The 13,092-nt window shown below is 34.8% G+C and overlaps 1 protein-coding gene across 8 annotated transcripts in view; it reads left to right on the plus strand.

Moving 5' to 3' along the window:
* LOC127845642 (pleckstrin homology domain-containing family G member 4B-like) overlaps positions 1 to 13,092 on the plus strand; it is a 152,455-nt gene that overhangs the window by 53,099 nt on the left and 86,264 nt on the right. For all 8 annotated transcript variants that reach the window (XM_052376659.1, XM_052376658.1, XM_052376662.1 and 5 more), the window contains one exon: positions 6,071 to 6,800. In XM_052376659.1, the coding sequence (XP_052232619.1) occupies positions 6,071 to 6,800 (730 nt within the window). The remainder of the gene's footprint in view (positions 1 to 6,070; positions 6,801 to 13,092) is intronic.

Genomic DNA, 13,092 nt, shown 5'->3' on the forward strand with positions numbered 1-13,092 from the left:
CACTAATGCGCTTTTTTGGCGTAGCTGTTTTACTCAGCTTTTCATATTACTGACTTTTACATAACGCCAACAGACACGCATGAATATTTTCGAATATTTCATAGGCTGATTCGAGATACAACCTCTGAATTTTGGCTGCATCTCTGTGTCTGTGCTCAGTGCAAAGGATGTAGCACTGTTCAGTGTAAGGAATTCCGGACTAGACTACCTGCATGTTCAAACGACACAAATTGTGGCCCAGTTACAATTAGGGGTTAAAATACATCTCGCTGAATTTCAGTTTTGATTTCAAGATGAGAAAACAATCATTACCAAAATAGTATTGTCACGATAAGAGGAAATCGTTTAATTATCCAACCACAATGTTTGCCGTACTTGGTCAGCACATCTGGAAATCGTTCCTAAACGTCTGGATAGGCTGCCATTATTAACAAGTTTTCCATTTTGAATTCAATTTTGTATCAAAAAGCATTGTGCTAAAATGTGCCATTTACAATTTGCAATTAGATTTTTAATGACCCTCGTCATGCGAAAGAAAATGGGTCTTATTCCATATGCGCCCATCATATATATATAGCCCACTAAGCCTGCGCATCTCTCAGTCTGGTCAGGAGATACATAATGGTATCATAATACATTGAGTGATTTTATAGCGAACAGCATCGCCTCTGACCTGACTGCGCAAATGCACATGTTGGGTTTAACAAACGCTGGCCGAAACACATAAGACCCATTTTCGAATGACGCGGCTATGAAGGTGTGATATAAATGCGTCGAAAAACTGCGTTTAAATCAAATATTAACATATTTTTTTTTGATAGTGAAGAAATATACTCATAATAAGGCATGTGAGGACACATATGATGTGCACTCCCGTAGTATATTTTTTATCTACTTACACCAAAGACCTATAGATTACATTATATTCTATAGGTATTTGCTTACACTAATGTGTGCTTTGACAATGCTAACACACATTTTATGCGTTGAATATGCAACTTACAAGTGAAAAAAAACAACACAATAGTTAAACTTTTGTTTTCTTGTTATTTATTTATTTAGAAAAGTAAATTGCAAACTTTATTTTCAAGTCTGTATATATGCCGACTACATTTTAAAAAGATATTTCTTGTTATATTTAGTTGTTTTCGGTTTTAGTGATTATAAAGCATTTTTGAGGTTGTCTAAAGTATGCCTGTAGTAATTGGTGAACTCATGTCCAAAGGTTTATAAATTGAGAACTGTGAATATAAACAAGCTTAACCTTCTTCTAACCTTCTACTAATGCGTTGCTAGCATCCTTAAATACAAAAGAGCGCCGATATCTGTTGAGAACAAAAGAACTTTTCCCAGAAATCCCCGCTGTAGAAGCATGAACGAGGTTACGAAACAGACCATTCGTATTATTATTTTAATTAATTGTTTGTTATATTCAGTTTTAACGATTATGAAGCATTTTTGTTGGTGTCTATCGTATCGCTGAAGTTATTGTTGAACTCATGTTCAACGTTTTATAAATTGAGAATATAAACCAGCATAACTATTTGTGTTGTTTTCCCGAATCTATTAATAGCCTAAGATTATGAATGACCTGTACTTTGTCATTGAGGTGTATGTGAGAGCAAGGAACGACAACTCTGCGTGGAGATTGCCGTGCAATTGTACTCTTCCTTGTTTATTGACAGCCGCATCTATTAATAGCCTCAGATTTATGAATGAGCTGAGCAAAAATACTACGTAACAAAGACGCAGCAGAAAGTGGACTATTTTAATCATTCATAAACAATCTCTTCCGCGACACGTATAATACAATCATTGTTTATTGATTCTTTTCTATATAAGCTCCGTTCGAAACTATTACATTTAACACGATATTCATATAATGTTTGCATTTGTGAATGAATCTAGTTGGAGAACTCAAACCTGTTGCATAAATTATACAACTCTTTCTCTCGCGGATACGGCATGTGTGGCGTTAGTAGGCTCTCCGTAGATAAGGCGAACCGACTTGAATTTTGAGCAACGACATTAGCTGGTCGCTAAGCGACCAACTAAAAATCTCATGAAGAGGTTATTTCTTTGCTCTTTGAATATGAGCCGTGCTGGGTAAAAGTGGGTTAAATGTATGTGCGTAAAGTGTCTTCCCAGATTAGCCTGTGCAGTCAAAATAGCGGAAAGTGTCAGACTGCACAGGCTAATCTGGGACAACATTTTAGGCACATTCATTAAATCCCTTTTTCACAGAGCACTGTCCATATATGAAAAAGCTCTGCTGAGTCACAACTACATTGGGTAAAAAATAATTTATAAATTTTGACAGCAATTGTATATTAATATTCATTTTTTTGCCAATGGTTGTTTGAGCATTAAATCAATGTTATATTAGTAATTAACATATGCCTTAAAGTGATTTCTACTGTATATTAAGAAACACTTGCTCATGTAACTGTTGTACAATAGATGACAGGTGTGGTAGTAAAAGTGGCAATAAATGTCAAACATGGTGTAAGAAAGTCTCCTTGTGAATGCAATTACTCAACTTGAGGACATCCTGAGCTTCTGTCTTGTACCTGACTCTCCCTCTCTCTGTGAATTAACTTGTGTTGTACGGTGATATAAGCAGCGTTCTGCGAAAATGGGTCTTAAGCCAGGTGTGGCCAGCGTAGATCCAGACCTGTAAGCACAATTGTGCACTCTGATCAGGAGCTACGCTGTCCAGGATAAATTCACACACAGTTTCGCAGTCTCGCGTAGCGGACAGAGTAGCTCCAGAACTGGCTGCACATCTGCGCAGTCTGGCCAGGAACTACCCTGCCCGCTTAAGTGAGCCCTATCTTAGCAGAAATGGGAAAGTCAGTGAAGGTGATCATAAAAATTCTATACCAAGTTGTTTATATATCCTTAAGTTGTATATTGAGCATAAATGGTAGTGATGCCTTGAGTTTTCCCACATCTTCTCTGTTACTTGTATGTTGTCTATCCTTTGTACATGTATTTATTAATTGTCTTTAGTTTGTTTGCGTGTACTTTATGCACATGGTGATTAATAATAATGAAACATATTTTATTATCAATTGGTTTCATCAAATACATCTGTTTTGTTGTTGTGGTAAGACAGTAACATCCTGATGATGATTAACCACGCTGACTAAGTTGTTTTATTGTCCGCTGTCTGTCATGGTGTTGGAAGTGTTCTGTTTGAGCCCCAGGGTTCTGCAGGTCTCGGTCTATTTAAATTAATTGATGTCTGTTGTATTTTTAAATACAGTTGTATTGATTTGTTCCTAAAAAGCAAATTGAAAATAAATAGATTATGTTTGATATTAACATTATTTTTTACGTTGTAAAGAATGGCATTTTCATAATATTGAACATAAAAGAATTTAAATTGCATGCAGTTCTTTGCTATAATGGCATTTCTACAAGTCTTTTTATGTCATATTTATAAATAAATAATTATATATTGATGACACTGAAAAGTTGTTATTTTGTTTAGTCATCCAAAGTCAAATTTAAAACTAAGGGAGGTAACCACATTTCCATTTTGACAGACATGACAGTTGACAGTAATAGCACGGTAAAAAACAACAGGAGGAGTGAAGTTTGTCTTATGTTACTCATTCTGGTGGCCTAATGAATCTAACTTTATAAAATTCATCATGCCCTTAGGCAGTCATTTTGTATTGTTGGCTGTCTTACATCGCATAAGAATAGTTTACATTGGTATTTGTTTTGTGTTGTGGAGGAAATAGATGTTTGTTAATGGCTTTGTTTAATGGAATAATTCAGATGCACAATTTTATATTGTGATAAATTTTTATGAATGAAGTTTAAGATGTTTGCTAGAAAAGTGAACATTTGAAATATTATGGAATAGGAAATTACCAAGGAAAATGTATATATCTGTGCCTTTCAATATATCAAACAGATTTTGTATTGTTCGTGAAATTTTATGGTATGTATTGCAGCGTATTATTTTATGTGTATGCTTAATCAGTAATGGAGTTTATATTGCATTAAAAAATCAACAAGACATTTAATGAAAGGTTAATTCAAAGGTTATAAAAAGGCATTTTTTGTTGGTCTTGTGAAGCTTGCTAAGATGAAATACTGAATTATCAAGTTTGTTAATTAACCTAAACATGCAGGTTCATAGTGAGCTTTTGCGATTGCCTTTTGTCGATTGTTCTTCTTTAGTCTCGGGTCTTGCATCTTCAATCTTCAATATTTGTTTGTCAAACTCTCTAGAGGCTGCATTTATTGCAAATACACCAAAGTCAAGAAAAAAGCTTGTGAACACTATAGTCTGCATTTACTGCCCAATCTTTATGAAACTTGGTCAAAAGGTTCTAATGATATCTTGGCGATGTTTGGAACTGGGTCAACAGGATCTAAAACTTGGTCACGAGGTAAAATTAAAGAAAAAGCTTGTGAACTCCTTAGAAGCCATATTTATCACCCAATCTTCTTAAAACTTGAACATTTCAAGTAAGAACATTTTATATCAATGATATCATGGTCAAGTTTGAAACTAGGTTACCTGGAGTCATGTTCAAATTAAATAAAAAGCATGTGAACAATTAAGAGGCCTCATGTATCTTCATGAAACGTTATGAGAACAATTGTTCCTATGATACCTTGGATGGATCCAAAAACTGGGGCTTATGATATAATTAAGTCACATGGTCAACTAGAAATGGCGAGGCAGAGGCCGACGCGTATCCCACTCCGCATGTTGTTAGTAAAATGAGTGAAAATCTCTGACCGGGCACCACCCCAAGCCCTGTTAACTTTTGACCCAGGGGTCAGATCAAAATTCCGAGTAGTGCACTGTCGCACATATGCTCATAGCTACCATATGTGTTAGTTTTAAGGTTCTAGTGCTTATCGTGTAGGAGGAGATAGTGGTCAGGAGGAACAGACAGACAGACGGCGGAGATAACCACATAATAAAAGAAAATGTGTATGAACACTCTAGAAGTCTTCTTTGCATGCATAATCTCTACGAAACTTGCTTTGAACATTTGTTCATACGACTTCTCATTTATGTTACCTATGGTTCTTATCATTTGAAAAACATGGCTGCCATGAGGTGACACAGTTTTCCTTATCAGCAATAATAAATCCATTTGAACACCTGGAAGACAAGTTTTTCCAACTGTCACTGTGATACTTTCTCAAAACATTAACAAATTGTATACATATGAGCTGAGTTTTAAAATGAAAATGGTTGATATAAAAGTATGGCACTTTTGTTTTTGGGCAGTATTTTTTAAAAGTCTATAGTAAAACTTAGTGAACACTTAAAACTTGCTCAGAACAGTTGGGTTGCTTGGGGTCTCAGGTGAGCACCTTAGGACCTTTGGCCCTCTTGTAAACTATTTATTAAATATATTATAGTTGAAACAGTTTAGTTATATGTAGTTCAACAAAAAGAATGGATAACAATTGTTCAAAGACATTTTATATTGCAATATTTATTAAGTGTCTCATATAGTTCCTCTTAAAAGGGTACTAAAACAGAAATACAAATACAGTAATGCAGTTTTACAAAACATACCTTTTATTATAATTCATAACCATGCTTCAGAATGAGCAAAAGCCTATGGTCTGTTGATCATGGTCTTGTATCCCTGTGTCATTAAGAACATGCCTGATTCATTTAAAGTGAAGATTGTAAAATCCTAAAATATGTGAGTGCCATCTGATTTCAAGAGATTGATTATGTTCTTAAGATTAAAAATCAATTTAAGATGTTAAGGTATTTATAGTACAAGTTGCTTTTAACGTTGATACAACCTGATATAATGTTCAACTACTGAAGATATTTAGAATTCTTTTGGTTGTAAAGCACTTAAAAGAATTCAAGTATTAGGATATTAGGATTTAGGAGCAGTCTGTTTTTAAAAGTTCATGTTTGACAAGGTATTATCCAAGCTTGCAACACTCGAAAATTGACACATCAAAAATGAAATGAAAAGTGCAGCTCGACCTACATATTTGAATCTTGCTTTTGGGCATTATAAATTGGATTACTCTGAAAACCCAATATCCGTTGTTTAATTTTCAGAAAGAGCAAAGCCGTATTCTTCAGAACAGTTACCCAGGAAACCAACTGGTTGACGAAAAATGTGCTATCCAACATCATAAGGCAGGTTGCAAAAATGCTGAAACATACATGTCATGGAGTTTGTGTCATATTTGTGGCAATATAAAGGAATTTATTTCAGAGAGCTGTGATAACCCAACTGTATGTGATAAATGTGATAAGTGGCCAGTTGTATGTAAGTCATATGTGGTACTTCATCTGTCCCCTATTTCCCGAGATAAACTGAAAAGCGGGGACTTCTATTTCTATGTGAAAGTAAACGATTCTACTAAGGCAGCAGAGTTATGGGTTCAGTACTGCAACTCTAGTGGAAAAAAGGGCGAATTGAAAGTACCAACTGAAGATTTTGGGTACATTTTCACTATGGATTGGAAAAGTGAAATGAGGTCTGCCGACGAAGATCTTGGCGACACTTTACGAGACTGCCTCACCACTCTTGAAGAGAGCATTCATCGTCTCAAATGGCAGGAAATTCTCCCGACAATGGGTAACTACACGCATTCTGGGGTGAAATTAAAACAGTCCAGCATTCATTGCTCGGTAATGGAAGGTGACAGAGTGAAGAATCTTAAAGACCAGCAAAACAATTGCATGAAATGTGTGAATCGGAATAACAGTGACTTTGGAAATAACTTCCATGGACCCATGCATCATACGGTGGAGACGACCAAATCAAACAGCGGTTCACCAGGTAAAACCTATAATTGTATTAAAAAAAAAAAATATGTTTATTACAGGTGTATTTCTGTGTAACCTAATATCCCAGGGGTCATTTCTGAGATGCTTGTAAATTTGTAAAAATAAATTGGGGGTTAGGTGTTTACAATAGATTTAATTTAATGGCATATTTCACAAGTGTCCAGAAAAAACACTGATTTGAAATCTTTAAGCTGCGCATATTGTACTGGTGGCATAATTCATGTATTGCACTAGTATCATTTGTGTAACGTCAGTGAATGTCATTTGCTGTCATTTCCAAATTTCTAAATCGAAATCAATCTTTGAAAATGTGTGGTAATATGTTCAGTGATTTTTTTTGCTTTTATTTGTAACAGCCTGTGCCATTTGAATTGGGAAAATTAGCGCGATAAACAGTGAAATTGGGAAAAATCGCGCGATAAACCATGAAATTGGGAAAAATTAAGTATAATAAATATGATTATAAGTAACAGAATTAATATTGTTTTTAAGTGCATGTTCAGACGGTTTTCCAACCATTTTGGGAAAAGGAGTCTGGTTAAATTGGGATTTTTTTTTAAACAATAAAAGTGGCAAATTTAGTAATTATTTATCGACAAAAAGGACTAAATTAAAGTTATATATTTTGTAGGATGTTTAAAAAATAAAGTTGAGATCTAGAGTTAAGAAATCGTAATTAAGTCATAAGCGACTTCTTAAGGGAAATTTTGGTCAGATTTTGGGGAAAAAACGTGGAATTTTGCGATTGGGAAGCAGCCGAAAATTGGCGGAAATTTTGAGCAAAAAAAAAAAAATCACTGATGTTGGTTGATTTTTTTGCAAATGTAGAACTGAAGGAAATTAGATCTCAAAACTGTGCTATTTATTAACCCTTTCCCAAAGTAAAAATGGCTATGTGCAACAGCATTAACTCGCAGTCTGTTTAGGTTTTATGCTGTTTGCTGCTCATCAGTATCTAAGGGTTGGAAATGAGGCGTTTAAAACTTGAACCCAGCAAGAAAGGTCTTTAATTTAATGTAACTTTCTAGGGGACTACAAATACGTCAAAATATGTACCTAATTTGTGATGGGTTAAAAAGCCTAAAGACAGAAATAGTTTCTTCTGTCATCTATGCCATGCAGAGCCACCAAAGTCATTTAGTTGGTGTGATAATCACTTTATCACTTAATCTATGTCATGAGCATGTTCTTATTGGGAAAAAAATGCCATTATCACATAGGGCTTAAGATGTTCGCAGCTATCCAGGAAGTGTTTGGAATGCATAATTAACACTGAGGTTAATTTATTTCCATGGTTGCCAGGATACCATGCACGTGCAGTGCACGGGAATGCACCAACGCATTCTGGGCTTCATGGTCTAAATTACTGAACCCAATTATTTTGTCTCTAGAATGCTACTAAATCTTATTTAGGATGTTATTAGGGTTTGGTCACTCTGAATGAGTTTTCCGCTGTGTTTGAAGCCATTGACGGATAGAACTTGTTTCTTAAGGACTGCAGATGAAGTTTTACAAATTGGTAGGTTTTCCTTCAATTCAGCATCCATATAACATTATTGTGCGGTAATTTTTGGTAACTTTAACAGTAGCTGAAAAGTTATGGCAAATGAAAATTTATGCTAATTATCCAAGAGCCTGGATCTTGATTGGTTTGAAATGTTCATATTCTGTATTCTTTTTTTATATAAGTTTAAACAAGAATGGTTAAAAAACACACAAACATTTTTTTAGAGAATTTGTGACTGACTGTCACAGTAATATGACTTAATGTGTTTCAATCTGTACACATACATTGACATGGACATTTCTCTAACACCATACGCATCCTGATAGAAATTGATAGTACAGAGGTTTTACAAATACATGTGCCTCATAAATATTTTGGTCAGACTTTATTTGCTATGAAATGTAGTCTGCATAGCTTTTAAATAACTTGAATCACTGTTTTCCTACTCCGTAATCCAGGCGCTTGCTAACTTTTCAATAAATAAAAATGTCGCAACTAGCGATTTTTTCCTTCTTTATAAAGTACCGGAAAAATGGCGCATTCCCAATTAGGAAAAACCTACATTTCCCAATTGCTGTAAAATAAAATCCCAATGGAAGGTACTTTTCCCAATTGGGCAAAATAATCGCTGGCTGCGGTACAATAATTATTCAAAAGAGAAAATACTTAAATTTAGCCAAGCATTTTCAATTGAGGCTAATGTATCGTACACATCAAATTTAAATAATGTGCGTAAAAGTCAAGTTGTTTGCATTTTCAATACGCATATTAATGAATTTGTTTGGGTTTTTAAACATTTTAATTCGGTGAAATACGCAGATATGCAGCTTATCTGGGGTACTTGGGCATAATACATGGTAATGTACCATAACAACAATAATTGACCGACTTAAGTTCTCTGTCTTGTTATAATTTTACATACCTTGCATTTTTTATCTACTCAAATAGACCAATTCATTGTTATTGTTTTGATTCCGAATTTTCGCGCATGCGCGCTGCGCTGGTAGGCAAAAGCACTGGGTACAGTTACGATAAACACTATGTCATATAAATAACGGCACGTGTTTAGTCAATATATCGAAAACATTAACAACAACACCATAACACCTAAATACTATTAAAGATATTGCATTTTTAATGTCAATATTGTTTAATTAATACATGTATTCTTATCTATAAAAAAATATATACTCGTTAGTCATTAGCATCAAGGTAAAGGTGGTCTGAAGACTAAACACCGACAATTTCACAAAACAAAGCTATGCATTAGCCGTTGTATTTCTTGCAGAAGGACTTCAAAAATTACAAAAAATAATAAAGCATCCCATTATATAATTATAATTATCAATTGTATGAGTATGAAAGTGTGGTAAAAAAAAATGAGTGAAAGAAAAGGGGTGCATTAAAATCTGACATACCGGTACAACAAAGCCCTATTAAAAGCGAAGTGCATGACAGTATTTAAATGTTATGATCATTTTCTTTTAAATTGGATGATTTGTTTTTAAGGTGAATAACACTATAGATGAATCGAAACATACAACTGAAAAACACAACTTCACATGATGCAAATTAACCTGTGAATTCATGTATATTGAAATTCCTTTACAAGTGTATATGAGTGACAAATATCTCACATGTTATAATATATATCTACATTGTTTTTTATTTTTCGTAAATATTATTTACCCCGGTAGTCATACGTAATTTCTTGTTTTCATGATTTCGTTTGTGCATGGCCGTAACATTCAATCTTCAAACGGAATGACGTAGTTTTCATTAACCGGTACCCGCTAAATACGTTTAATGATTATATGTACATTTACCATTTATTAAATACGTTTTGTTATAAATTACCGGCAAACAGGCTAGTATCTTCAAAGCGTACATTTTCTGTTAATATATACTGGACAAATTATTTTATTATTTTTTTACGATATGTAGCATATCTAATTGAACAGTTGAACTTTGGCGGTATATTACTCAACCCCAAATAACTGCTCAATACTACTAGAAAGAGAAGACATGGTGGTATCATCAATTGTGTTTAATGACCAGACTTTCATATACCACCTGTGGTCAGGGACCTATTGTTTGTATAGGTCCCTGCTGTAGTTTATGACACTTTGCTGTTAGTTAAGTAGGGACAATATCTGATCAAAACGAGATAATCGGCTTGTGCCGAACAAAGGGGGCAATTAAACACCGGAATACAAAGGCTAACACGATTTTAAGATTGATGCAAACAATCAAATCAAACCAATTAAATTAAATTAATTTAATGTGTCAAAGTGTTAGTTTTCCTAGACAGACAGACAATACTTTTTTTAGTAATTTCCTTTTTACTCCCATCGTCAACATAATATATTTTGTATATAACAATAAAAAACATATATGTTGCTTTAAGGTAGGTGAAACTATGTCACAAAGTATATTTACTTTTTTTTTAGGGTAGGTGTACCCATTGAGCACAAAAAGCGCACAACGAATATACAATATAAAATTATGTAATTTATTTTGTAAAGTCGCGATTAATTCTTTTTGTTAAATTATATTATTTAAAGGACACAAGAAAATCTATTTATGGTGTTGTTTTTTTCCGGTTTGCCTGTTTGCATTTAAAAATAAAATATTTTGCCAATAATACTACCGAGTTTATAATGTGTGCATTGATGTAATCAGCTATAGTCAGATTACAGAATGATATAATTGTAAAATTTAGTTCAATGTTTTGGAAGACTTTTTTAGTTGACTTGCACAATGTACCTCGTCAACATCACAGTCATGTGGTTGATATTGATACGCGCCAGAAAACATATTTCAACAAACACGAGTATGAATAAATCAAATGTATATTGGGGTACATAAGATGAACAATGGGTAAATTACGTTATACGATTTAACAAATTTGATCTGATACTCAAAGATTCCTTAACACATAAACATATTTTTATTAGTTCAGACCCTGTTCTTTAGTTGCAGCAATTGTACATACTTAATAACAGATGGATTATGGATTATCATAGTGGTAGGTTAATATATGCTGTGTGCATGGAATCGATCTATTTATTGTTTGTTTTTATTCTTATTTGTTTGAGTACAGTACAACAACTTTTGGGATGTTTAAATCTAAAATCTAAAAATGATCGTATACATGTCAAAATATATTAAATAATGTATTTAATATAGATGTAGAGCGTGACAATAAATATCGTGCTCGATATCTCCCCTTTGATCGTGTCTTTCTTTTGCCTACCAGAGTAGCACGGATAAAGATACGCAGGTGCGCGTGACGTCACGCGTGAATTGGTCTATAGGATCATATTACTTTCTGTTTATGAACATGATACGCCCCCTGTGTGTGATCTGATACTTTGGGTTTGAACTTTCATTCATTTGAGCTTCACTTTGTTGCTCCCATTTAAAGGGGCATTATGCTTCAAAATAATTATACAATTTTGTTTTCACTATCATCAATGACAATTGTATGTGGTGAGTATTGTCTGCAGTCTCACCAGACTGCCCAAATCTCTCTTGAGACAGTAGAATTTCAAATGGAATGTTTTACATACCGGCTGTGCTCTGTGAAAAAGTGGTTTAATGCATGTACACATGTATGTAATGTGTCCTCCAGATTATCATGTGCATGACCGCACAGGCTAAACAGGGACGTTAATTTCCGCCTAAACTTGATGTTTGCTAAGAAGAGAATTTCTTGAAACAAAAAATATCATTAAAGCGGAAAGTGTCGTCCCTGATTAGCCTGTGCTGACTGCACAGGCTAATCTGGGATGACACTTTACAGACATGCACCAATCCCTTTTTTCACAGAGCATGGCCCATTTTATTATCCCCACGCTTTTTGAAAAAAAAGGTGGGGATATTGTGGTTATCTCCGCCGTCCGTCCGTCCGTCCGTCCGTCTGTCTGTCCGTCCGTCCTGGCCACTATCTCCTCCTACACTAAAAGCACTAGAACCTTGAAACTTACACACATGGTAGCTATGAGCATATGTGCGACCCTGCACTATTTGGAATTTTGATCTGACCCCTGGGTCAAAAGTTATAGCGGTTGGGGTGGGGCCGCGTCAGAAATTATCACTCATTTTTTTAGGTTATTTTACATTTACTTCTTTATTTCTACACCGATTCACTTCAAATTGATACTGGACCTCTCTTATGACAATACGGTCAATCTCAACCATGCATGGCCCCATTCCCAACCCTGGGGCGCCCCGCCCACATAGGCCACACCCACCAAAAATTTCCATTTACTATAATTTTTTCATTTCTACACGGATTCACTTCAAATTGATACTGAACTTTTGTTATGACATTAGGGTCAATCTCAACTATGCATGGCCCCAATCCCAACCCTGGGGCGCCCGCTCACATAGGCCACACCCACCAAAAAATTCCATTTACTATAATTTTTTCATTTCTACAGGGATTTACTTCAAATTGATACTGAACTTCTCTTATGACATTAGGGTCAATCTCAACTATGCATGGCCCCATAACCAACCCTGGGGCCCCGCCCACATAGACCACACCCACCCAAAATTGCCTTTACTATAATTTCTTCATTTCTACACCGATTCACTTCAAATTGATATTGAACTTCTCTTATGACAATACAGTCAATCTCAACTATGCATGGCCCCATTACCAACCCTGGGGCGCCCCGCCCACATAGACCATACCCACCCAAAATTGCCTTTTACTATTATTTCTTCATTTCTACACCGATTCACTTCAAATTGATACTGAACCTCTCTT

Source organism: Dreissena polymorpha, chromosome 9 (genome assembly GCF_020536995.1).
Source record: "Dreissena polymorpha isolate Duluth1 chromosome 9, UMN_Dpol_1.0, whole genome shotgun sequence".
Classification (NCBI taxonomy): Eukaryota; Metazoa; Mollusca; class Bivalvia; order Myida; family Dreissenidae; genus Dreissena; species Dreissena polymorpha.